This window comes from Crocodylus siamensis, chromosome 3, assembly GCF_052110815.1.
Source record: "Crocodylus siamensis isolate JL-2025a chromosome 3, ASM5211081v1, whole genome shotgun sequence".
NCBI classification, from domain to species: Eukaryota; Metazoa; Chordata; order Crocodylia; family Crocodylidae; genus Crocodylus; species Crocodylus siamensis.
In genome coordinates, this window is record NC_143397.1 from 246,488,390 (window position 1) to 246,516,117 (window position 27,728).

At 48.3% G+C, this 27,728-nt stretch overlaps 1 protein-coding gene across 3 annotated transcripts in view; it reads right to left on the reverse strand.

The window, feature by feature from the left end:
* The window catches only part of KCNQ3 (potassium voltage-gated channel subfamily Q member 3), a 270,534-nt gene extending 264,037 nt beyond the window's left edge, over nucleotides 1-6,497 (reverse strand). The window contains exon 1 of one of the 3 annotated variants that reach the window (XM_090040667.1): nucleotides 6,071-6,497. In XM_090040667.1, the coding sequence (XP_089896793.1) occupies nucleotides 6,071-6,351 (281 nt within the window). In that variant the 5' untranslated portion in view covers nucleotides 6,352-6,497. The remainder of the gene's footprint in view (nucleotides 1-6,070) is intronic. The other 2 variants (XM_090040668.1, XM_090040669.1) reach the window with 2 other exon arrangements.
* Nucleotides 6,498-27,728: the final 21,231 nt, after the last annotated feature.

A 27,728-nucleotide genomic window follows, 5' to 3' on the forward strand; every position in this document is an offset into this window, starting at 1 on the left:
CTGCACCTCCATTCGACATTTTTTACAAGTTCAGAAATGAAGAAAAGTTTGAAAACCAACTTCTACTCTATTTAGATTGGTTTCCCTAGGAACTAGCTTGTAATTGAAATTAAGCACTTGTTTAAATTCTTTGCTGGATTAAGTCACAAGGAAGTACTCCAATCCGGCCTGGAAGGTCTTTCAAAGGGGACCATTGCCAAAATAGGTCAATCTGAGCCTAAAACTCTTTCAGTGTCCCTTCCTACACACATGTTGATAAGCCTCCCGGGGATTGTTTTAAAATGAGACAGAAGGCAGCATATATTTAATGATTCTTGAACCATACTCTCTATAAAGCTATTATTATTTAAAGTTATCCCTTTTAATACTGTATCTGCCAGAAGCAATTGTAGAAGCAATGCCTCCATATCTTCATCTCTCTGAAAAGTGCTATCCACAACAAGAAGAGATATTAAATAAAAGGAATAAACACTATTATTTATTTATAGGTTTTTCTACAAGGTGGATAGTATCTGACCATCCCTAGTAGCATGGCTGTGTCACTATGGCTCCTGACCCAATCTGCTTCAGACCAGAGCATCAACTAACTTATCCCAAGTATTCAATCCTTTGACTTCGTTTAAAACAAGTTTTTTATAGCTGCTAAATTGGATCCAAACTACTTAAGGGCAGATCCTGTTTAAAGATGTGTATAACAGTAATAATCAGCCTTTAGGAAAGCTTGGCACACGTATCCCAAAGCAATATTTGTTTTTTCCATGCCAAATATACATGTTTGTATACAGGTGGGAGGTTGGTAGGACTGAGTTATACCAGAAGAGAGAGAGCAGGGTCTAATATGTAACTCCCTAATTTTCTACCAGATTTGTTTTTAATACTACTTCAGGAGTTACAGAAGCATTAAAACACAGAGAGGGTGCAGATATCCACTGGGCTTTTCTAGAAACCCTCTCTTGGTTCAGTCACAATAAAACCCATGCGCATGTACGGAATAAGAGCTCCTTCCCTCCAGATAGCCCAAATTGATTGCACCCAGGAAAATTCAGGTGTCATTACAGACTGAAAGAATCCAACGCTAGAGACACAGAACAAAATCCTGATGCTAATTTCAGCAACTTCTCCCTGATGGATCCTTGAATACGAACTCAGATTGTAGGTACTATGACACCCAAGTCATTCCTGAGAGGTGCATAGCACTGGGAGAGGTACTTGAGTGTCGAACTCTTTCCTGTTTGCCATTAGTGGTATTCAAGTGGCTTCACTTGAATTGGCTCACATCTATTCAACCAGTGGGATCAAAGCACATGGAGGGTTTCGTTCCCAGTTCAACCAGTGGCTGCCTCTCATAACTGACATAGCACCTGACAGGTCTATAACAATGCCATTTACAGTAGCTGATGAGGCGAGTCCTTTTTTGTTGTTGTTTGTTGAAAAAAATGGAACTTGGACAGTTATGGGCTGAGTTCCACTAATTTTCAATGAAACAGAGCATGGCTACAAATTTTGTTGTAGCTTGTTTGAGTGTACAATTCCAGCACTCAAAACCACAAACACTTACAAAATCAGTATAATGTCTCCCTTTCCTTTCATGAGTTTCTACTGAAGATCAAAACACAGCTTGAAATTTGCTGGTTTGCCACATCCTTCAATATTGAGTAATGGTCTTAAAAGCCCAGTTCCTGGAGTCAATGGATTAGATGACAAATCTCAAAGAAGAGGAAGGGGAGGGGGGTTGCTTACTTGTTTAACTGGTGCTTTTTAAATACATTTCTAGTCCTTGTGATTTTAGAGAAAAGCTTAAACATGAATCCAAAAGACTTACATATCATGAATGTTTTAGCGTTGACATCTGACATTTCAACATTTTGGTTTAGTGACACTGAAATCTCTCTGAGGGAAACGATTGTGTTCCTTGCGTTTTTATGCAGACAACGTTTTTTGGGTGAATCTGATATGTTTTATTAGACTAATTTAAGTAGTTGGGCAAAAATCTAAGCAAGTTTTCGGGTTTAAAAACCCTTCATGAAGCTGGGAAGTTTCTGCAGTTGGTGTATTTTTATAACTTTAACTGGTCTTCATAATTAAACAGCAATTAATGACAAGTACAAGGCACTAATGACTTCTGTGTAAAGCCTTGTCCTTAAGACTTTTTGTATGGCCACTGCCAAACTTCATGCCATACATTAATCATAAGGCACCAGCCCAGCCTGAATGGGGCCACCATGCCAGAGACCACCTAGCTATGACCCCTAGTTCAAGGTGAGCTAATGGTGGTGATCACAGCTATGGCAGAATGATTAAAGTGCCTTGCTATGGCACCCGAGGTATAAGTTTGGGCTGCCGTCTGAACTTGTGCTGACAGTTGTCCCTAGTTAACCTAACAGTAAATGGATCATCTGGGCTGTTGAGTCAAAGGTGGCTGGACATGATGTTGGCCACATGATGCCCTTGTGGGCTGCTGACTGCAGAAACTAAAATGCCTTAACCATACTAGCCAGATGGGCCACTTAGGCGAACTGCTGACTACAAAGATAACAAGCCTGGCCATGTGTTTATAGGCCCTCTGTTTCTAATGGCTAAGCAGCATTAAAGGAAGCAGAAATGGCATCTATAATGCGATTCTCAAGAGTGCTGTTCCCCTTAAGATCAGTGGGAGTCTTACCCCTGGCTTCTGTGGATGCAGTCAGCCCCTCCTTGAGCTCCTTCAAAAACCTCACCCAATACACATCCCTACTATACATTTCTCAAGTAAGGAATTGCTACGGCTGCCACGGGGATGTTATGGGATTGTAAATGGGAGGAAAGATGTCTGACACAACCACTTTATGGAAGAACACCAATAGAAATTTTTCCGCACATTTCAGTGGAAAAAGGGGTTACCGGTGAAAAGGTTTTGGATGAAAAGTCCACTTTGTGCAGAATAATTTCAATTTTACACCAAAGATAAACCAAATTTTTTTTATCAATTCAGAAATGCCACTGCAGGGCTTCACTTTATATGGCATCCATTCAAGCGATGGTAGATATTACAGCTATTCTACTGACTGGCGGTGCATTTTCTCTTAAATATAACCACTTGGAAGTCCTGCCACAGTGTCACTGGTGTACATGGTGTTACCTCCAAAGAAGGTAATTCAGGAGGCTTGTTTAATGTTTTTAGAGAGCTCTGTATGCATGGGATTTAAGAAGTGGTTTAAATAAAACAAGACTGGATCACAGACGGATAGACTCTAGGGACACGGGACTGCATGCAAAATGGAGGTAATTGCACACAGGCTTCCCAAAGCCTCATGTTTTAAAGTCACTCATCTCAAATTCAGAAACCAAAATCCATTGGTTACAAAAAACCAAGCAGAAAGGAGCGGCTAAAGCCTGCAGAGAAAGCAGTTCTCCCAAATTCAGAACACGCCCCAATGCCGACCGTCATACATTTTCCCAAGGTAAAATAGCTGCAATAGCAAACCAATAAATGTCATATTAACCAGGGCTTAGTAACTAGACACCTAAAACCACATGCGTGTCCTTACCATACATATATCAGGGAAAGGATAGAAATAAAGTAATGGGAGGGAAGGAGGGTTTAGCAGTAAGTCACTGTACAACCACAAAGAGTCTTCTCAGCACTGAAGATGATCTTGCACCCCTTCCTCAGGCACAGCACCCAGGCGCATCCGTGAAGGATCACAGCCCTAAGCTCAATGGGTTGAACTCACAGAAGGAAAATCCAGTCCCAGAATTAAGAGTTGGCAGTATCCAGCCACAAGCCTGCAGTCTACACAGACTAGAGTACTTTCATTGTCTGATAAATCAACCAACTTCAGTACCCTCTGCTCAAGTCAGAATGTGTTTGGTGGACACCACAGCCTTTCCTAAAACCAACACCTGATTTCCACCCAGTTTTGCCGGCACATCCAGACAAGGTTCTGAAACAAAATGCATTTTAAAAGGGACACTGTCCATTTAAGAAACACATGCTGTAAACAAATTTGGGTTTCTCTTACTGAGATCAGCTCTGATGATTTTGAGAGGCTATGAATGGCAAAGGGTAGAATACAAAGATTGCTATTTGTTCTCTGCTTGTTACATTTCTCAGTTTGGATGAGGAAAACCAGCTAGAGTCAAGTTTTGCTTTTGATCTGAGACTTGATGGTCCCTACTGCTGCAACGGTTTCGATGCATGCACTGCAGAAGGATGGCTGTTTATTGGAAAACAACTCTGGTTGCTTTTATTTTGGAGCCTGATGTAGCATTTTTATTGGGCTCAGGGTGCCAACAGTTCGTGAAACGTGGTGAAAAACATGTTATGCTAAAATGAAGCTGGCAGTGTCCCCTTCAGCACTTTGATCCTTAGAAAATCTGTTAGAATGAGCCCTTGTAGCTTTGGCTTTCTCCACTTGCACAAAATACCCAGGTTTGAACATGTGCATCCCAGAGAACGCACTTGTACAATGGCATGAAGGCTCCAAAGATAAATGAGAAGCTATTTAGCAGCTCCTGACCCTGGCAAAACCATGAGACCAGCAGAACTGCAGCCAGTCCTGAGCCCCTTGCTATTTTCTCCTGGCAGAGAGCAAGTTTGAAAGAGCCTAGAATGAGAAAGCAAAACAGCAGCACAAGCCACATCTTCTCGGGGAAAGCCTGGACACCCCCTTCAGGGCAGCAGAGGCTGATGTAGATACAGCTGCAGATTGGAGAGATGGATTTACAGCTAGAGCTATAGGCATGAGAGATATTGCTATAGCTATAGATGCAGATACAGCTATAGGTATGATAGAAATAGATACAGCTAGACCTAAAGATACAGATGCAGATGCAGATTAGATTATCTATAGCAACAGCTGTATCCATCTAATCTATAACTGCATCTATAGTGTACCTCAGATGCAGATATTCCTTAGATACAGCTATATAACTATAGGCATGACAGGTGTCGATATGCCTACAGATGCAGAAACAGCTATAGGTACAATACATATAGATCTGGCTGTAGCTGTACACAGAGATGCAGATCTAGACTAGATAGATACAGATACTGCTATAACTATAAGCATGAGAGAAGCAGATACAACTATAGATGCAGATACAGCTCTAGGCATGACAGAGATACAGATGCAGATCTAGACTAGATAGATACAGCTGTCGCTATAGCTATGATAGATGCAGATACAGCTACAGCTATAGGCAGGATAGATACAGCGATAGCTATACATCCAGATGCAGATCTAGACTGGATAGGTACAGACACTGCTGTAGCAGTAGGCATGATGTAGATACAGCTATAGGTGCAATTACAGCTGTAGCTATAGGTATGGTGGCTGCAGATACAGTTATATAGGTAGAGCTACAGCTCTAGCTATGCATACAGATACAGCTCTAGGAAGCAGAGATACAGCTATAGCTATACATACAGATGCAGAACTAGACTAGATAGATACAAGCTACAGCTATAGCTATGGTAGATGTAGACACAGCTATAGGTAGGATAGATACAGATACAGCTCTAGTTATACATACAGGTGCAGAAACAGCTACAACTATAGGCAGAGCAGATACAGCTATAACTATCCCTCCAGATCTAGACTGGGCAGGTACAGATACTGCTATATCTATAGGTCTGACATATAGATACAGCTGTAGATAGGATAGATATAGCTATAGCTACGACAGATGCAGATGCAGCTACGGCTATGGGCAGGATAGACACAGCTATAGCTGTACATCCAGGTGCAGCTCTGGCCCGGGCAGGTACAGACACAGCGATAGCCATAGGTGGGAGAGAGATAGGTACGGCTATAGTTACACATACAGACGCGGAAGCAGACCGCACCGGTACAGCTACTGCTAGACCTGGAAGTCTGAGGGCTGCAGACGCTACGGGCAGGGGAGGCACGGCTGCAGCTGTACATGCGGGCACGCGAGCGGCGAGCGGGACGGTGGACGCAGGCGCAGGTGCCGGGGCAGACGCCGCTCCGGCAGGACGCGCAGGTGCGCGGCTCGCCCGGGTGGGCACGGGCCAGCCCGCGCCCCGCTCCCCCGCCCGCCCGCCCGCCCGCCCGGCGCGGGGACTCACACGAGGCCGTGGTAGAGCAGCGCCCAGCCGCGGGGCCGCTCCAGCGCGTCGTAGATGAGGGTCTGCGCGCGGCGGCAGCGGGCGCGGTGGGCGGCGGCGGGCGCGGGGCGGCCGAGCGGGCTGCGGGCCAGCAGCGCCAGGCCGGGCGGGCTCCTGCGGCCGTCCCGCCCCGCGCCCTCCAGCAGCCGCGCGCCGTCCTTGTCCGCGCCCGCGCCCGCGCCGGGCTCCGCGCCGCTAGGCCCGCGCCCGCCCGCCGCCGCCGGCCGCGCCTTCAGCCCCATGCTGGCGGAGCGGCAGCCCGGGCAGCCCCAGGGCCATGGTCCCCCCGCGCCCGCGCCCGCGCCGCCACAGGCCGCGCCGCCTCGCGCAGGCAGGCAGGCAGGCAGGCGGGGAGCGCGGCGGCGGCGGGACCGCGCGGAACCCGGCCCGGCCGAGCCCCCGGGGCGGGGCCCCTTGTGCGCGGACAGCCAATGGCGGCGTGGCACCGCCCCGCCGCGCGGCGGAGGGGGGGGGGCACTCACAGCGCCGCGCGGGGGAGAGGGGCGTGGCCGGCAGGTGGGGGCGGACGGCCGTTGGCGTTGCGGGGGGGCGGCCGGGGATTCCCCCCTCCCCCGGTCGGCCTGTGCCCCCCTCCCCCCGCGGGGGAAGCCCGGGGGCGGGGCGCCTGTCACCCTGCGCGTGCACGCACACACACACACACACGTCCCCCCGGGTGTTTTCACACAGACTCACACCTGCACTCACACCCGAATGCCCCTGTTCTCTCCTGCACTGTACACGCGTGTGCACCCCCGCTCCCAGTACTGATATACGCATGGACCCCTCCCACCCTAACTGGCTGTGATGCCATGGGTGTGCTCACATACATATTCTCCTAGGTATATACACACATACATACATAATATCTACACACACACACACACACACACACACACATATGGGAAAATATATGATATACTGGAAAATAAAGATAATATACTTCTCTGTATCTATATAGATATACAGATATATATATAATGTATCAGATATTTAATATTCCCCCATGCATAATATTTAATATTCCCCCATATGCATAATACTTTCATGTGTATGTATGTGTATATATCTCTCTCTCTCACATATATTGGAGACCTTCAAAGAGTTTCTCTCTATATATAGATACTTTTATTTTATAGATAGATAGATAGCTATATAGATAGATAGATCTAAATAGAGATCCTTTTATATGTATGTAATGAAAATCAATATACAACAGAGAAATAGCTAAAGATAGATAGATAGATAGATAGATACTTCAAAAAGAAGAATGTAGAGTTTCTTTTTGAAGGTCCAGATATGGAAAAAGTAATCCATAATACATATTTCCATATCTGGACCTTCAAAAGGAAACAACCCAACCCTGCCGGTTGTAGAGAGGAAGACCCGCAGAGCTGCTCCATCGGGCTCTTGTGTCACCCACGGGTCTTCCCGGCTCCAGGACTCTGCCACAAACCCCAATTTGCAAGAGACTACGTGGAAGCCAGGTAATAAAATGTTAACACGGTTTATCGGCTTTTTGACTTTCACAGCCACCACACCTGTTGTTACACAAATGAATACAACTGCTTTAAAAAAAATATCTAGCAGGCAGCAGGAAGAGGTGCAACATTACTTCACGCGTTGAAGATCAGCAATGGAAATGAAATGATCTGATATCACCAAACTGTTATAAGCAAAGCAAATACATTAATAACCCATCTTATCTGAGCAGGAAAGGGATAGCCAGAGATGTGCATATTCCACTCCCAGCTAATGACTTGAGGGGTTGTTTGGACAACTCATTTACAGCTAAAATCACTGCTGGGACCTGAAAAGCTCTGATAATCAAGCCATTTATTCCCAATTTCTGTTCTGCCTCGGTAAAATGGGAACGGTGCCTCCCGGCATCACTGGGAAGCAATGATGATTAGTCAAGATAGTGTCGTGCTTTGAAAATAGAGGAATGCTACTGACAGCGAGCGCTAAGTCAACCTTCAATCCCCCCGTACATGGGAAGCGGAGAAGGAAGAATTTATTGCTGACCAATTCATCAGTTTCATGTTGCAAAAGTGAATGTTCCTACCCAAGTGAGAAGAGTAAATTATTTTCATTGCAGGTGGTAAATTATTTCCATTATCAGAGGGTTGTGCCCACATTGAACAGCAGTGGATGAGGAATAGTCAAGTCTAACAGCTCGGATGGCTTTTATACCTCAGACAAGAGGAAAAGAGATGTTGTTAATGTTAAACTCAAAATTTAATTTCAGCTACAAATTTTGCAAGAAAGACCACCAAGCAATTTAAGCCCTATATCTGACCGGCGCTAACTTGTTATTTTCTGATGGGGAAAGGTTTCCAGAGTTTTTCGATTCATTTTTAAAAGAAAAACTCCACTTTAATACAAGAAAAAGTTTAGCATTTCTCCTCTTCCATACACGCGCGCGTGCACACATCCTGGAACAACAACACAGACAGCCATTTTGAAGAACTTCAGCACAAAAGCGTGTTTTAAGACCAGTCGAGCCAACAATTCCAGGGGGGCTTTAAACTGGGCACAAAGATAGGGGTGGTCCCAACATCATTGGTGGTGCTGATACAAAGAGCCCTGCTCCTCCACATGCTCTCTGCAAAACTCCCATTGCTGTCAGGGGGAACATTGCCAGATGGAGCACTATAGGATGTGAGTTGGCCGGATGAGGCATTATGCTCCATTATTATTATTTATTGCATGCTTCTGGCAGCATCCAACATGTAATAGCGTGACATCAACCTCTTCAACTGACGCTGGAGGTCTCCAGAATCAGTCTCAACAATGTGAGATAAAGAGCCAGGAACTGGGGCTCAGACAGACCCTCAACCTCCATGGATCAGGCAGCAAAGGGGAGAGATTTGTGACATATTCTCCAGTGTCCTACACTAGGTTCCTTCCAATCCCTCTTCCAAGGAGCTTACAGTCCAAAGTCAGACAGAAAGCAGCCAGAGGTGGAAGGAAAGAGATGCATAGTAGCCAAAATGTTGTTTGGATACATCTTGAGCTGGGCGTTATAAATCAGCTAGATCCTTTCTGGGCAGACCTGCAGAAGCAGGTCTTTAAGACAGGCTTCAGTACAGAAATGCATTTTATGTTATCAACAACCTGGAAGAAAATATAAAGATTTTTGCTGGTAGAGATGTGTGGAGTTGTAAATAATAACGAAAGAAGAAAGAAACGGTGCATGTAAAGTGCTCTGGATCACTTGGTCAGCTCTATGCTAATAATGTTACAACAGGGGTGCTCAACCCCCAGCTCACAGATCAAATCTGGCCCGTAAACATGTGTCATCCAACTCATGAGATTCCCCTTGGGGGAAAGCAGTGGCAGATAAGTGCTGCTGTCCTGCTGCCAAATTTCCAGACCCATGGGGAGCCCTGCATGCTGGTTTGGTTGTGCTGGGCAAACTGGGGTGTTACAGGGCCGATGGGGGCCCTATGCTGCTGCAAGGAACTTGGCAGAGGTAGCACAGAGCCTGATCCTGGTGTTTGGGGCCCAATCCAGCCTGTGGAGCATTCGCACACCGCTCATCCAGCCTGAGAGGCCAAAAGATTGAGTACCTCTGTGCTACAGGATAGTGAAATCCAAGGTCATCCAGGAGCAAAAGACAAAGGAGCGGGCACTGCACCCTGAAAAGCACTGACTTTCAAAACCATTTTGGGGTCCCTGCAGACAAGCAATTAAATGCAATGTTAGCAGAGTGCAGTGTTGAGAGAGCTAAAATATGATGGTGTCAGAAGCATTGCTAGGAGTACACAGGTGGAATTCTCTGTTTGCAGCCTTGGTAAAGCCACTAGTAAAATGCCATTTCAGTTTCAGTGTCCATACTTTAAAATATCTGCTGAAAAGTTAGTACAGACTGCTCGAAAGAATCATAAGAATGATACATAGGGGAAAATCTGGTGCTTAAGGGCTCCTTAACCTAGGACACAAAGGTACATCAAGTTCCACTTTCTGGAGACAGAAACTAGTCAGCTTCAAACTAGCAATAAGGTGCAATTTAACAGGGGGAGTTCTTTCTTTAACCATTTGACCCATTTCTCTGTGCTTCTCCACTAGCTCATCCGTCTCTGTCTTAATTAAACCTAACCTGCTTCTCCTCCTTTTCAAAGAATTGCAAAGCCATCCCCACCTGCCTTTCATCTCTCTTGGTATCGAGAGATCAGCTCTCAATTCCACTTGGCCCATGATGGCAACCTGCATCACCCATTTGTTAGATTGCCAAATTTTCCAGTACTGCCCTTCATGCCTAGAGGGAGCTCCCCAGATGCATCCACAAAGGGCCCACATTATCACCCTTCAAACCCTCCTTAAAACGCTACTGTCCAAACATTTGGCAGCAGTTAAAACTGCCAGTGTGCTACACCTATGGGCCATCACACTAACCAATATGGCCACATTGTTTCCTTGTGCTCCTCCATCTGTTGGAGTTTATCAACTATCCCGTGTCTTATACTTAGTAGAGCATGGGACCTTGCTGTTTGTACAGGAACTAGGACGCTGCGCTCCTGCTGGAGCTCCTAGGATAATATAAATAGCCTACCAGTGAAACAATTTTCCAAGGGATGTGATACTTTCTGTAACATGAAGTCTTTAAATCGATGTTGCATGTCTTTTTTCTTTAAAAAAAAAGATATGCTGTAGTTTAATTAGAAGGACAGAGGAGGTCTGACCAGAGGAGAATAACAGTCCCTTCTGGCCTTAACCCACAGAAAAATACTCAGGAAGGATGTAGTGTGAAGTGTATTCAGGAAGTTGGCAAATGGCCATACATGCTCCTTAATTCTGTGCCACCTGGAAGTGAAAATCCATGAAATCCCAAGGCTCCTCAGAAAAAAAAGGGGGTAGGGAAGGAGTGAGAGCCTTCAGACTACTGACAAACTTCAGGAAAAGTTCCTTCTGCCACAGCCTGTGATGCACGCATGCAGAGATACAGACAACCACAGAGCTTCACAAACTACAGGGTAGGTAGGTAGCTGGGCAAGGCTGAGGGTCCTGATCCCAGGGATCCTGTCCCCTCCACTGCTTTCTGGGACATCATCCCTTACTCTTTATCTCCACCAGCTTTGCATGAGACTCAGCTGCCCCCCTGGAGGCCGTGCCCTTGCCCCTCTGTGCTGCCCTAGATGGAGGGCAGCCCATAGGGCTAATTTTGTTTTGACCACATAGAGCAGGAGTAACCAGGCTAAAAACGGCTCCATCTGACCACTAGAAAGTGACTTCAGCTGAAGAGAAAGAGTCACCAGGCCAGATCTGTGGCTGCATTTGAAAAGCACATGATTAGGTGGAGGGTCAAAAAGTCGCTGGCATGAACTTCTCATTTTCATCCTTATCCTGCATCTAGGCAGGAGACTGCTCTAATTTGCACTGGTAATTGGCAGAGCCCTGGGAAGCCCCAGTCACACCACCCCAGACAAGCAATAGGAGAGATACCGCTAGAGGCACCTATGCCAGTTCTTTCCCGCCATACGATCCTCCTCACAAGACTGATCCTACCAGGACCTGGTATATCAGCTCGTGCTGTCAGCAAAACTGGGATATCTGCTTCCAGTTCCAGCTGACTCCCTGTCTGCTAGTTCTGCGGAGTCCACTGGAAAGAGAAAAGGAAATAAATCTTAGCCTCTAGAAATTATGACTTAGACCAAAGAAATATATCAATAAACCATGACATTACACAGAATCTCAATCCCATTAAAACACTATCATAAGCCAGTCCAATGAGCCTCAAGCATTCGGCCCTACTTCAGTTATTGGATCATTTTAGCGGACCAGGGATGGAGCAACTGTTTTCACAGCCTTGCCCAGCCATTCTGCATGGTCCCTGCCCAACACCCATCCTTCAGGCCAGGGGCCAATGCAAACTGCCCATCATGCAAACTCATTTTGAAAGCTGCATCTAGCAGCTACCAAAAAACTAAGCTGCAAGAAGAAGTCAGAGGGACCTCTGTTAACATATGGGAGACCTGGTGAAGACAGTCCCAGCTTGTGCTCTCTGGGTTTGGGAAACACAAACCCATGCCAATAGACAAGTAGGGGTCCCCCCTGATGTGATGTGAGGCTGGAAGTGAATACGATGCCCCTTCCTGCACACCACATAAGGATTTGGCTAAGCTGAGGGTATATCCCAAAGAAGGATTTTCTAACCTCCCCAGGAACATCCAGATTTTAATAAAGCGGTGTGGCCAGGAAGGATGAGAACCAGATATGTTATTCCAAAGATGGAACAGGCAGCAAAGGAGCTCCTGCAGAGGCCTCCTTAACAATGGGAAGCATGGCCCTGCTTGTTCCAAGGGAAGCCCTCTCCAAGGCTGGGAGCAAGCAGGCTGCTTCTCACCTCAGCTAGGTGGCATGCCCTGGCAACAACCGCTTTTGCTCTGACCACAGCTACTACAAAGGAAACACCTTTCCCTTTGAATGCTACCAGTGCCTCGCAGACCACACAGCTGCGGCAGCATTATCCCCTCTACCAGCAGCACTAGGCACCAGGGTCAAAGCTGCTGCTTCACTGGGAGGGAGTGTGACAACATTTTTACAGCCTATCGAATGCCAGTATCCAGGCTATGGGAGCCCTGTTCACCCATTACACCCCAGTCACAGAGGACCTCTACCCACCAGTGCAGGGAGACCTCCAGCCACCAGAATCTCAAGAACCAAAAGGATGCCCATTCCCCAAGCAGCCACCCAGACTCTTACCAGAAGGGACCCATAGCTCACTCTAGCAGCTATCCAGCACCTACCTGATGATGATCTATCTACCCAGCATTAGATGACCTACCCGCCACTGTTTCCACCACCACACCACAGAATGACACCTGCCACCATAACTGCTGTAGCAAAGGGCAGCTATCAAGAGTGCTGCCCAGAGGAGCAAGATAAGTCAGCTGGCAGTTGGCCAGGTGAGGGGTGAAAAAAATGCATGCGGAGGAACAATGCATTTTGGATGGACAGGTGGATCATTTCATTCAGATGTCCTGGGACTGGGGCAACATGCGTTGCCAAATGTGATGAACTATTCTGGAAGGAAGCACTCGCTAAAACATTAGCCAGGCACTTTTGGTCACTAATAAACACACATTCAAAAATGTGTTTTGTAAGGATTCAATTATGTCAAAATCCAGCACCCCATAATGGCTTTCAAACCTGGCTGGCCTTTGAAGTGTCATAATCGTTGCAGTTGGCCAGCCTGTGAAGATAATTAGCAGAATATTGGCAGGAAAAGAAAGTAGGACCCAGCCAAAGGAAAATCATCCTCCAACTAAAAAGCAAAATGGCACATGTTCTGTTGCTATAGACTCCTAGTCTGCTCCCAAAGGTCAATATCATTAGTGCCAATAAACAGCTTCGAGGCAGCAAGTAAAGTACCCTTTCATAAGCAGACCCCCTGAGAGGCCTCATTGAAGATGTCAGGAGCAATCGAGGCCAATGGAGGTAATTTGAAGGATGGGGCTAATACATAGATCTCTCCACAAGTAGTTGCTCAGGCTCTGGTTAAGACTATATAGGCTGAAAGATGTATAGATTCAGATCTCTGAAGTCTTTCATTTACCCATCCCCAACAGTATAACTTGAAATCTTTTTAGTAGGGTATTTTCAAAGTAAAACCGGTACTATTTAACTTGTGAGTAGTGGTTTCCTCTCAGTAGGCCCTCAAGTACTTTAAAAAGATGGTATAGTAAACATCATAAGTCCCATTTCATTCAAAAGGAAGAGTGAGACAGAGAAGGGAATTGATTTCCCCGCGCAGGCCAGTGCACCATCCAGCAGGGCAATAATCCCTAAATGTTTGCACCAGTGAACTTCTGTTAACTCTCAAACTATCTTGCACCTTTCTCACTAACTTTTAACTGAAAACCTTTATAGAGGTACTAGCAAAATGCCCACCATGAATGACGTTGGGGCCAGGGATGGAGACCAGCATCTGGCCCCATGCCCACCCCCTGCTGCTCTGGGTCCAGCCCCGCTGTCCCCGCTCCCATGGCCATTCTGGGTCTTGCCCTGCTCCCCCACCCCCCTGCTCCTGCTCTGGATCCTGCCCTGCTCCCCACCTCCTGCTGCCGCTCTGGGTCCAGCCTCACTCCCCGCCGCTCCGCACATGACAGGGCATGGCACAAGGATGCACAGAAGTGGGGTAGTCCACGGCCGCAGGATGTGGCATGGGGAGCGGCCACAGCCCAGTGAGCACCCAATGGCTATGTGGCATGGGGAGCAGTTGGGTGTGGCGCAGGGCGCATGAGGGGTGCGGCATGCGGCTGCGTGGTGGGGGTGGCGCGCGGCCGCGGAGTGGGGCGGTGGCATATGGCTGCACACAGGGCGGGGCATGTGGCCACAGGGTGTGGCATAGGGAGCACCTGCCAGCTGTGGCTGTGTGGTGTGTGGGGAGGTGTGGCATAAGGCTGTGGTGGGGGCCATGGGGTGTGGCATGGGGACCGCCTGTGGCTGCAGCCATGTGGCATGGGGACTGGCCCCAGGGTGTGGTGCAGAGCACGCAGGGGGCGTGGGGGGGGGGGTGTGGAGGGGTGCACGGCCACACAGCATGGAACGGGGAGCAGCCATGGTGGGGAGATGGCTGTTGGCTGAGGCTGTGAGGCATGGGGCTTGGCCCTGGGGTGTTGCACAGGGTGTGTGGGGGGATGTGGTGCGCAGATGTGTGGGAGGGGGGTGCATGGCATGCAGCCCAGGTGTGGAGAGCACCTGCTGGCTGCAACCATGTGGTGTGAGGCATGGCCCTGGGGTGTGGCCTTCCCATGTGCAGGCCTGGCACATGGCTGCAAGGTGCCTCAGAGGGAGCAGGCATGGGGGGTGCGCCCCAGTCTGCATGCAAAAGGCAGTGGGCGCTGCCCATGCCTCACATGCCCCTTCTCGTGTGGTACCCTGCAGCCACGCAGTGCACCCCCTGTGCTCCCCACCACCCACAGCTGGCAGGTACTCCCAGTGCAGGGAGGGGAGGCATGCCATGTGGCCACAGGGTGCCACATGGGGAACGTGCTTGGGGGACACGCCCCACCCTGCAGCCACATACTACATTCGGCAGGCGCTGCCTGTGCTCCCCTGCCCCCTGCCCTAGCGGCACTGGGTGGCCACGCAGCGTTACGGGCAGCCAGACAGAAGTGCTAAGGCTTTTATTATATTAGAATGCACAACCTGGTGCAATCAGCACATCTCTACCACAGACCACCATGGGTCCATGGACCAGGTGAGGACCAGTGTCACTAAATATCCTAACTACGCCCGCTGAAGTGTTGTAGGACTCCTGGTAAGCTGTAAAAACAAGCCAACACTGAGTAATTTTGAAAAGCCCACTGTCACTACCCAGAAATCTTAGTGAAGCCAGAATATCTCACTTGTACATCATATTCCCATCCTTTCCTCTGCTTCTGGTTTTTGTACGTTTAAGGTCAATGATTTTCAGCCAGGGTGCTGCAGCACCCCAGGGTGTCTTGAGATCCCTTTTAGCGTGCTGTAAGGTGCCATGCAAAGGTTAGCACTGTTAGGTGGGCAAACGTGACTCTCACGATAAACCCAGAGATTTCAGCTACGAATCCAATTCTTAGTATTAGAATCATTCTGCCCTGTTGTGGTCGTTCCAACTTCTTTGTAGTCAAAAAAAAGGAGCAAAACTAAGAGCTGGCATTTTTGAAGGGCTACCTTGAATCTAATGTGGGCTGATGGGTTGTTCTCCAGCCTGGGAACAGAAGCAACACATCCCAGGTATGCCCCATTTGGAGGCCATTTCTTCAACAGAGGCCATCACAGCCCAGCCCCTGGCACAGATCTTTGAGAACTCCTGACACTCTGGTGTAGTGCCCGAAGACTGGAAGAAGGCCAATGTGGTGCCTATCTTCAAGAAAGGGAGGAAAACTCCCATCAGCCTGACCTCTATTGTGGGAAGGTCTTGGAAAAGATTATTTGGTCTGGTATCCTACAATCACCTCTTGACTAAACTGGCTAATTGCAGCCTTGACGTCACCACAGTCTGCTGGCTGGGGAACTGGCTCTGCGGTAGGACTCAGAGGGTGGTGGTTGACAGGAGCCAATCGTTGTGATGTGCTGTGACCAGTGGGGTCCTACAAGGCTCTGACCTAGGGGCTATACTGTTTAACATCTTCATCAGTGATGTGGACATTGGTGTCAGAAGCGGACTGGCCAAGTTCGCCGACGACACCAAACTCTGGGGTAAAGCATCCACACCTGAGGGCAGGAGGGCAATCCAGGCAGATCTGGACAGACTCATGAAATGGGCGGACGAGAACCTGATGGTGTTCAACACCGAAAAATGCAAGGTTCTCCACCTTGGGAGAAAAAACATGCACCATGCTTATAGGCTCAGTAGTGCTGCGCTGGCTAGCACTACAGATGAAAGGGACTTGGGGGTCATGATTGACCACAAGGTGAACATGAGCCTTCAGTGTGATGCTGTGGCTAGTAAAGTGAGCAAAATGCTGGCTTGCATCCAGAGATATTTCTCAAGCAGATCCTGGGACGTCATTCTCCCCTTGTACTCAGCCTTGGTGAGGCCGCAGCTGGAGTACTGCGTCCAGTTTTGGGCCCCACAATTCAAAAAGGATGTGGAGAAGCTTGAGAGAGTCCAGAGGAGAGCCACGCGCATGATCAGAGGTCAGGATAACAGACCTTACGACGACAGGCTGAGGGCCATGGGGCTCTTCAGCCTGGAAAAGCGTAGGCTCAGGGGTGATCTGATGGCCACCTATAAGTTTATCAGGGGTGCTCACCAGGATCTGGGGGAGCGATTGTTCACCAGAGCGCCCCAAGGGATGACAAGATCAAACAGTCACAAACTCCACCATGACCGATTCAGGCTGGACTTAAGAAAGAATTTCATTACTGTCCGAGCTCCCAAGGTTTGGAATAGCCTGCCATCGGAGGTGGTTCAAGTACCGACTTTGAACGCCTTCAAGACGCATTTGGATGCTTATCTTGCTAGGATCCTATGATCCCTGCTGACTTCCTGCCCATGGGGTGTGGGGCTGGACTCGATGATCCCTTCCAGCCCTAATGTCTATGAAATCTATGAAACAGTTTATTTATCAGCTACAAAGAGCTACAATCACAGCAAAATATAAACTTTTTAATTGAAACTCCAAGAAAGATGTACCCTTAATCTGGAATCTCCTATGTCCTAAATTCCCCTTTCTTCTTTACTCCATCCAGTCATAAGATAATAAAGAACTCAATGCCTATAGGATGGGAAAAGCTTCCTAGATTCTCTGTCTTTCAGGACAGAATTACAGGGGCCTAATGAATGAACAATTGAATAAGGGTTCCCAGTGTAATGCCAAGACAGCTAAAATAGGATCTTTGGATGAACAGATGCATTGCTATGACAAGTGGCATTCTCCTATAACCTGTCGAGCTATAAGATGGACATTGAATTTTTAAACCTTTCCAGGCTGTAGAGTCAACTTTGTCAGATCCACAAGTTTCAGACAAACATTTCTAGCAAGAAAATGGAGCAGGATGTGACAGAGCGCCCTGGGCACTCTGCCACTTTAGAAGAGAAGCAGCCCAGGGAGAGCCCGGCAGGATAGGCAGGGTGCAGTTGGGACTGGGTTGCTATAGGGAGGAGTTAATGAGATTAATTAGACAGCACCTGCAAATAACCCAGGGGAGTCGTCTGATCAGAAGAGAGGAGAGCCCTGGGAGAGACATAAGGCAGAGCCAGAGGAGGCCATCTAGACTGAAGGCTGAGCAGGGATGAGGTTTCCAGAGGTACCTGTGAGTGAGAGGCAAACTGAGCCTGCCCAGCCTGGAGACAGCGAGGGAAGCTGAGGGCTAGCAGCTGATTAAGACCCAGGGTTGGGCAGGAGTTTTGTTATAGCCAGAAGGGCTTGTATGCTTTGGTTTCGGTTTGACCTGGTGGTTTGGGGGGACTGTGAGAGGTGGCTTGGAGGTCCCAGAGCTCCTGGGGGGCGCAGCAATCCCATAGTTCCCAAGAGGGGCAATCTTATAGCACCTGCGAGGGGTGCACCAAGCAAGCCAGAGGGGTGATCCTATAGTACCCCAGAGGGGCGATCCCAGAGCACCTCCAGGGTCCACCAATTCCATAGCTCCTGCACGGGGCACATGGGGGTGATCTCATGGAGCCCATGAAGGGCGATTCTCAAGGCAGCTTTGGAACAGGTAGGCCTGGGAGCCCAGAGCCCAAGAAAGGTCAGACTTGGATTTCGGGGTTAGGAGGCCCTAAGCATGGAGAGGGGCAGAAATGGGGCCTGGGACCCAAATACACAGAGAGAGAGAGAGCCCAGGGAGGCTCAGCAGCTCAAGAGAGGACATAGACAAAGACCTTGAAAGGTCAGAAAAAAGCTGGGAACCCTATAGCTCAGTTCAGCCAGCGGACTAGAGCTAGCGGGCTCGGCAACAGCAAAAAGGGAGGAGGCCGCAAAGGCCAAACCCTGACATAGGAACAATGGCAGGCTCGCTCTAGGTCCCCCAAGCAGCCTCCTTCCTTTCCACATAATACCATCAAAGGCATGGTGGGCGAGTAAAGGAGGTGATGGCCCCTAGAGTTAGAGCTGGGGCAGGATCTGTGTGGCCACAAAGGGGTGCCACGGCCGCACCTGGAACCCAGACCTGTCGCGCGGCAATCGCCCGCTTCACACATTCCAAAATCATAAGATATATCATTAAAATAAAATGTGAGAACTATTTATTTCTCCTCATTTCCAAACCTTTAAAATGCATTTGCTTCACTTTTTCAAGCTTTTCTTGCCCGCTACAAGAGATTGAAACTCCTGGTACAAACAAGTCAGGGTGAACAAGGAAGAGAAATGGCAATGTAGTGCCGGCAGGCGCAAACCATGGTGGTGATGTTACTGCATGGTAGGGTCGGAAACTATCCATGCATCATTGGGACTGCACAGTAACAACTGCAGCAATTACTGCTGTAGCAAGTACTAAACAACTGCACAGTAACAACTGCACAGTCGGGCACACGTGTAGATGCACCCAGTAATTCCCATTCCTTTCACCTTACTGTAAGTTTGTCTAAGCCCTTACTTCTGTTTGTAAATGAAAGCTGTGACTCTCATGCAATGTTTTGACTCCAGCAGCTGAAGCTTCATGTAAAGCACCAGAAATCATGATATTTGCAGTCAAATCACAAGCTGGTAACACTGAGGAGAAAAACTACTAGGGGCATGGTTTCGAATTAGGATAATTTTCCATATTCTATCAGCCACCTTTAAGTGGATAATGTAATGGAGCAGAGGACAGACTCTCTCCTTAAAGACAGTCTGTCATTTATTTCCTGCCCATTATCATCAAGATAATGAATTAGAATGTGAATGCTGGAAATCTGATCATGCTATGGAAAGAAGACAGTCTAAAGTTTCTAAGAAGCCCTGCTAATGACTGTATTGGCAAAGTGCTTTTCCCTTTGCCTTTGTGTTATGTAGAAGGTATGTTTGCAAGGATGGGACTAAGGAATTTGATCCCTGGTTTTTTTTCCCCACCAGTATTTTTTCCTAACTTTAATCGAAGAAGGAGGCAGTCTCACTTAGACACAAGTTCATTTGCCAATGTATTGCCAGAGATTTCAAAATGGCAGCTGCTTCCTAGAGCTTACATAGAATGTAATGATTCAATGACAGAGAACAACTTGCACAGTTTAAACAGGTTGAAGCAGGAAGGGACCCTGTGTAGACATTTTCAAAACAGTTTGCATTCAATGCAAGCTGACCCACGGCAAATTCAGTAGCTGACACTCCAGAGGGATTTTCATGGACTTCAGGTACAGGACTTCCTCAGCAGGGGTGACTTAGCAGCACCTAGAGTAGCCAAAGGCAGACAAGCTCATCATGCCTCGGTGACTTTAATGCTAGAGTTGGCACAGATAGCCAGACGTGGCCAGGCATCATCGGAAAAAATGGCCCTGAGAAATGCAACAGCAATAAGCTCCTCCTGCTGAGGCAATGCACTGAACATGACCTCCTCATCATCAACACAGTCTTCTGCCTGCCAAACTGCAACGAGACGTCTGGGATGCACCCGCGCTCCAAGCACTGGCATCTAATTGCTCACATCATCATCAGGAGAAGAGACAGACAGGATGTCAGAGCAACAACGGCTATGAGAAGTGCAGAGTGCTAGACTGACTACCGGCTCATAGTCTCCAAGCTGAATATCCAGATTTATCCTAGTAGATGGCCACAAGGCAAGAAAACGCCCCAAAACCTCCATGTTTTCAAATTGAAACAGGAGAATGTGAAACAGGCATTTGCTGAAGAACTGCACAGTCCGCTAGTAACAATTGATGTAAACTCCGATAACATCGAAGAAAACTGGGCATCTTTCGAAGACTGTCTACTTGGCTGCATCCAATACTCTTGGTCCCAACAGAAGTAAACATCAAGATGACATGAAGAACTTCTATGATGCTCTCATGGGCCATGGTCATCAGAAACATCTCCAGTACTGAGTGCTGATGGTCCCACTCTGCTCATCGATAAAGGAAAGATACTGCAGAGATGGGCAGAGCACTTCAACAACATCCTCGATCAACAATCGTTTATCAGGGAGGAAGCAACCGATCGACTGGCCCCAGTAGACTTTAACATATCTCTTGCTGATTCTCCACTGCTGACTGAGGCTGTGAAAGCAATTAACCTGCTGTCAAATGGTGGAGCAGATGCAATACCAGCAGAGGTCTACAAGGCCGCAGGCTTCACACATGGCTTTGAAACTGACTGAACTCTTCCAGTCAATGTGGACTCAAGCTGTTCTACCCCAGCAGTACAAGTGGAATCATCCACTTGTACAAGCAGAAAAGCAACACAACCCTTCAGCAACCATCAGGGCATCTCCTTGCTGTCAGTAGCTGGTAAAATCCTTGCCAGAATTCTGTTGAATCGCTTTGTGCAACACATTGAACAAGGATCTTGCCTGAGAATTGGTGTTGTTTCAGGAAAGGACATGGGACCATAGACATCGTGTTTGCAGCTCGTCAACTTCAGGAGAAATGCCAAGAACAGAACTCCAACACGTATATGACTTTCATTGACCTGACAAAAGCATTTGATAGAGTGAGTCAGGAGGGCCTTGGGAAGATCATGGCAAAATTCAGTTGCCCAGAGGAATTCATGATAATGGTTTGGCAAGTCCTTAATGGCATTTTCACTCATGTTGTGGATGACTTAGTCATCTGAGATGGCCTCCACCTCTCTCCCCTGGGGAGGAAGTCTTCTCAGCCAGATTGGCTGACCTGCTCCACCGGGCTTTAAACTAAGCCTGTTGGGGGATGGGGGGACTACCACCACTGCTGGCCCGCTGAGCAACCCTTGCAAAGCCAGCAGGCCAAGGCACTTAAGGGAGCCCACCCCTGCCCCAGCCCTGGTACAATCTGTGGGCAAGGCAAGAGCCCCCAAGGGGACACTTGCCTGCTTGTACACAAATGCCAGGAGCTTGGGGAATAAGCAGGAGGAGCTCATCCTCCTGCTCAATGCAAATAATTATGATGTCATAGGGATAACGGAGACCTGGTGGGACTCCACCCATGACTGGACCTCAGGTATAGATGGCTATACCCTGTACAGGAAGGATCGTGTAGATAAAAGGGGCGGGGGTGTAGTTCTCTATGTTAAGGAAAGCTACGCGTCCCTGCAAGCTGATTTTGGTGATCAGGGTGGACGACTGGAAATCCTCTGGATTAAAATCTGTGGGGAATACGGCACAGGGAACACAACAGTGGGAGTCTACTACAGACCTCCCACCCAAAGTCCTGAGCTTGACCAGGAGTTCACCTGGGAACTGGCTGAGGCCGCATGCTCCAGGACCATGGTTGTCATGGGTGATTTCAATTACCCGGACATCTCGTGGGAGGATCACTCAGCAAAATCTGAGCGGGCACAAAGCTTCCTCTCATTCGTGGATGACCCCTACATGACTCAAGAAGTCTATGGGCCAATGAGAGGCAAAGCGCTGCTCGACCTGGTACTGGCTACTGGGGATAACCTAATTGGTGACCGAGGGATTGATGGGAAGCTGGGTGACATCGACCACAAGCTGATCACATTCACCATCGGCCGTAAAGCTGGCAAGTCAGTCAGCAACACGGAAGTCCTTGACTTCAGGAAAGCCGACTTTGACAAGCTCAGGAGGCTTGTCAGTGAGGCCCTAAGGGACCATGACCCCAGGGGGAGGGGAGTTCAGGAAGAGTGGTTGCTCCTCAAGGGAGTGATCCTCAATGCACAAGCTAAGTCTATTCCATCTTGGAGGAAAGGCAGCAAGACGGCACAGCAGCCTCCTGGCTCTCCAGGGATCTAGCGGACCTCCTGAGGCTAAAAAGAAAGGCCTACAAAGGATGGAGGATGGGATTCACCTCCAAGGAGGATTATTCTGCACTGGTCCGGTCCTGCAGGGAGCAAACCAGAAAAGCCAAGGCTGCAACTGAACTCCAACTAGCTTTGAGCATCAAGGACAATAAAAAGTCCTTTTTCAGATATGTGGGGAGCCGGAGGAAAAGCGAGAGCAACATTGGCCCCTGCTGAACCAGATGGAGCAACTGACAACCGACGCCCAGGAAAAAGCCAACCTATTCAATGGGTACTTTGTGTCAGTCTTTCATCAGTCCCATGGGATGCCCATGCCCGCTATGGGACAGGGAGGTCTGGGTGAGGGAGATCCCCTGTCCTCCATCAGTGCTGACCTCATGAAGGAACACCTTGAGAGGCTGGATAACTTCAGGTCAGCTGGCCCTGACAATCTGCACCCCAGGGTACTCAAGGAGCTGGCGAGCGTCATAGCCCAGCCCCTGGCACAGATCTTTGAAAACTCCTGGTGCTCTGGTGTAGTGCCCGAAGACTGGAAGAAGGTCAATGTGGTGCCTATCTTCAAGAAAGGGAGAAAAGGGGATGTGGCTAACTATAGGCCCATCAGCCTGACTTCTATCCCGGGGAAGGTCTTAGAAAAGTTTATTAAAGAGTCCATCCTTAATGGACTGGCTGATGCCAACATCCGAAGGGACAGCCAGCATGGGTTTGTTGTGGGTGGGTCTTGCTTGACCAATCTCATTTCCTTCTATGACCAGGTGACCTATCACCTGGACAAGGGAGAAGAGATTGATGTCATATATTTTGACATCAAAAAAGCCTTCAATCTGGTATCCCATGATCATCTCTTGCTGAAACTGGCCAATTGTGGTCTTGGGTCCACCATGATCCGCTGGCTGGGAAATTGGCTCCATGGTCGGATCCAGAGGGTTGTAATTGATGGCAGTCACTCAACATGGTGTCCTGTGACCAGTGGGGTCCCCCAAGGCTCTGTCCTTGGACCCATATTGTTTAACATCTTCATTAATGATGTGGACATTGGAGTCAGGAGTGGACTGGCCAAGTTCGCTGATGACACCAAACTTTGGGGCAAAGCATCCATGCCAGAAAGACAGGCGGGTGATCCAGGCTGACCTGGAGAGGCTCAGCAAATGGGCAGATGAGAACCTGATGGTGTTTAACACCGAAAAATGCAAGATTCTCCACCTTGGGAGGAAAAACCTGCAGCATCCTTATAGGCCTGGCAGTGCTACACTGGCTAGCACTACGGAAAAAAGAGACTTGGGGGTCATCATTGACCACAAGATGAACATGAGCCTGCAATGCGATGCTGCAGCTAGTAAAGTGACCAAAATGCTGGCTTGCATCCATAGATGCTTCTCAAGCAAATCCCAGGACGTCATTTTCCCCTTGTACTCGGCTTGGTGAGGCCGCAGCTGGAGTACTGAGTCCAGTTTTGGGCTCCACAATTCAAAAAGGATGTGGAGAAGCTTGAGAGAGTCCAGAGGAGAGCCACGCGCATGATCAGAGGTCAGGAAAACAGACCTTATGATGACAGGCTGAGAGCCGTGGGGCTCTTTAGCCTGGAAAAGCTCAGGCTCAGGGGTGATCTGATGGCCACCTATAAGTTTATCAGGGGTGACCACCAGGATCTGGGGGAACATCTGTTCACCAGAGTACCCCAAGGGATGACGAGGTCGAACGGTCACAAACTCCTGCAAGACCGTTTCAGGCTGGACATAAGGAAGAATTTCTTCACTGTCTCAGCCCCCAAGGTCTGGAACAGTCTGCCATCGGAGGTGGTTCAAGCACCTACATTGAACACCTTCAAGAGTAAATTGGATCCTTATCTTGCTGGGATCCTATGACCCCAGCTGACTTCCTGCCCTTTGGGTGGGGGGCTGGACTCGATGATCTTCCGAGGTCCCTTCCAGCCCTAACATCTATGAAATCTATGAAATCTGAACCATTCCCAGTCACCAATGGAGTCAAGAAGGGCTGTGTGTTGGCTCCAACCCTTTCAGTATGATGTTCTCTGCTATGCTTACAGATGCCTTTTGTGACTGTGACACTAGGATTGACATCAGTTAGCAGACTGATGGCAAACTCTTCAGTCTGAGGAGACTACAAGCGAAGACGAAGTTACAGGTGTGATTGTTCACAATGTTCTGTTTGTTGATGACCGTTCCCTGAATGCCAAATCCGAGTCTGATATGCAACAGAGTATGGACCATTTCTATTCAGCTTGTGACAACTTTGGTTGCACAATCAACACTAAGAAGATAGAAATGATGCACCAGGCTGTACCAGGAAAGCCTTGCGTAGAGTCTCCCATCACAGTGAAAGGCCAAACCTTCCAGGCAGTGCAAAAATTCACTTATCTCGGCAGTGTACTGTCACGCGCAGTTCACATCGATGATGAAACCAATGTGAGACTTGCTAAAGCAAGCGGGCCTTCAGCAGGCTACATGCAAATGTGTAGCAGCGCAGAGACATTGATCAACAAAGAAAACTGAAGGTCTACAAAGCCACTGTGTTGCCAACCCTGATGTATGCATGCAAAACATGGATGGTGTACAGACACAATGCTATGAAGCTGAACCACTTCCAGTTTCTGTCTGAGGAAACTGAGGAGGATAAGATGACAAGACAAGGTCCCAGACATTGAGGTGCTCATACGGGCAGGCACATTCCAACCATCCACACTGGTGATGAAATCACAGGAGAGATGGGCAGGCCAGGATGTCAGATGAGCAAATGCCAGATGTTACCAGGATGTCAGATGAGCAAATGCCAAAAGAAGATCTTTTGCGGTGAGCTAAGAGAGGGAAAGCACTCTTAGGGAGGCCAGAAGAAATGCTTCAAGGACTCCCTTGAGTCATCCTTGAAACATTTGGACATTGACCCGAAGTTCTGGGAAGATCTCACTCATGATCGTTCCACTTGGCAAAGCGTCATCCAGATGGCAGCTACCATCTCTAAGCAGAGAAGAACTGCTGAGGGAGAGCAGAAGTACAAGCAGTGTAAATCTCACAACAGCTGTTGGTTCACTGTTGATCAAGCAACCCAAACCGGCATCTCTTGCTCAGTGTGTCATAGATGGTTCAAAGCGCAAATTGTCCAGATCAGCTATTCATGTGTCCACAGAAACCAAATCAACCAGTGGTGCCATCGTCATCTTCAAATTTGAAGGACAAACAGCAGAGTAGCTGAACTGCCTCAAAGGGAGGGAGGCCACATGTGTTTAAGTTTGGTGGTGGCCTTTTAATGAAAATGGTCCCAGGAACAGGCACTCCAACACCTCACCCCTGAGGATGACTGCACATGGATTCCCTTGCCCATATCATAACCGTGAAGGATAAGGATTCATATTTCTGACACTGAAGTTCAGTTGGGGCCAGGCTACTACAGACACATGAGATGTAGTGACCTGAGATACTGTCATACAGCAGTTAGTATTAATCTGCTCTGTAGCCTTCATTTTTTAAATCAGAGAGCTTGGAGTCCTGCCAAATTCCCATTGACTTCACTGAAAACCCATCTACATGGCAAAATGGAGCTTGAAGGCACTGCCCAAGCCCCACGCACAGCCTCTGAACATGCAGACATAACACAAGTTTAGTGAAGTAACCAGTCTTACAAGCCACGTGCAAGAAACCCATGGGCTCCACGTCTCTCTGGGCTTACGAAGTCATTCAGTTACCCAGTACATCCAGTCTATAGCATGCCCTCTCCTTCTGGGGGGTGCTGGAACGACACGGTATGGGGGGAAATCCTGGCCCATTGAAGTTCTCCACCACTGACATCAACAGGGGCAGGATTTCTGTGTTGACCTCCTCAAGGTGTCATTTCTTCCCTTCTCCAGCCGCCAAAGGACTTGAAGCATAGGTCAGAGCGAGCTGGCATTAAACAGAGCACTATCTTCCCTTCCCCACAAAATGTTCTCTTGAACACCACGTGAGGGCTGCCACTGATGTCTCCCTATTGTCAGAAGCCATCTCTAACAAGCAGCTCTTGGGAGGCTTTTTAAAGCACTACGCTTTGATGTTGACACCAGCCAGTCTTTTAGGTCAAAGCTCTCTCTGAGTTTCACATGGCTTCTCTCGGCTCCGATATTCTCCTCCTCTTCTTTGTGCAGATCTCACTGGTGTGCTCTTGTAAAAGAAAAAGGATGAGCTGAGCTGAACAAAGCCACAAGGCTCTGGGAGCAGATTCCCCCCCCCCCCCCCCCAGCCTTTTGTCTGTAGCTGTTTAAGCTAAAAAGCTCTTTCCTATTGCCCTTCTGGATAGGTGGGGGGAGGCGTACATTGTTTTATAACAGCAACTTTCCACTTCAAGGCAAGTGTACCTGTACCCTATATTTCTAGTATTAGAAACAACAGAAATCAGATTATCTTTGCACAGTCAAATATAATTTCGGTATAACTCCTATGAAGACTCGGTCTTGGTAAGCATGTGCAAAGCAGACGGATAAACAGAATATCCAATAACAAGCAAGCAGAGAGCATGCACCGTGGAAGTAAGTACGACGCATGCCAATCATTTATTTGGGAGGAGGGTCCTGGGTTCAACCACTGGAATGGTGCACCAGAAATCCGGTTTCCGCTCTTGGCCCTGGGTGGCCTGGGGCAAGTCGCTTCATCTGAATGTGCCTCATCAGTATGCTGAGGCTGAGAACAGGTCTCTGTCTGCCTTGGCTCTTTGGCTCTCCATCCTACAGCCGGCTCTTCATTCATTGCAGGGCCGGGGCCCTACAGCGCTTCAGGAGTAAAGTGGTTACCTTGGACTTAGCACTACGGTACTGATCCTGAGCGGAGGGTCTAGAGGCTACAAGGATCTCAGTAAGTACTTTGAAACCTTGCAACGACAACAGGAGGTGGAAAACCAGGAGTGGCAGAAACAGTGCATCACGGACCCAGGCAAGAATCCAGAGCCGCCCACCCCACACAGAAACCCGTGCCCAAGTTGCAGCAGAGTCTGTCAATCTCATCAGCCATCTTCAGACCTACAGATAAGACAATCATGGAAGACGATAATCCTCCACTGCAAGGGACTGAGGACGAAAAAGAAAAGAAGGCTACAATAATGCAGAATCAAAGGAGACTGCAATGTGAGGTGAGGGAACGAAAGCATGTGCCTAGTTTCATCTTCACCAGATGGCTCCATTTCAGAGCCTGAATTTAAATTTCCTTTGTCTCCTCAATGACTTCATTCAGAAGTTGCTGTGGAAAAGGCACATCCCAAAATAGCAAGATCCTATTGCACGTTACCTAGAGCTCTGCCAGGAACAGCTTGGGTTCTGAGATCCCTTCATCAATAGCATTTTA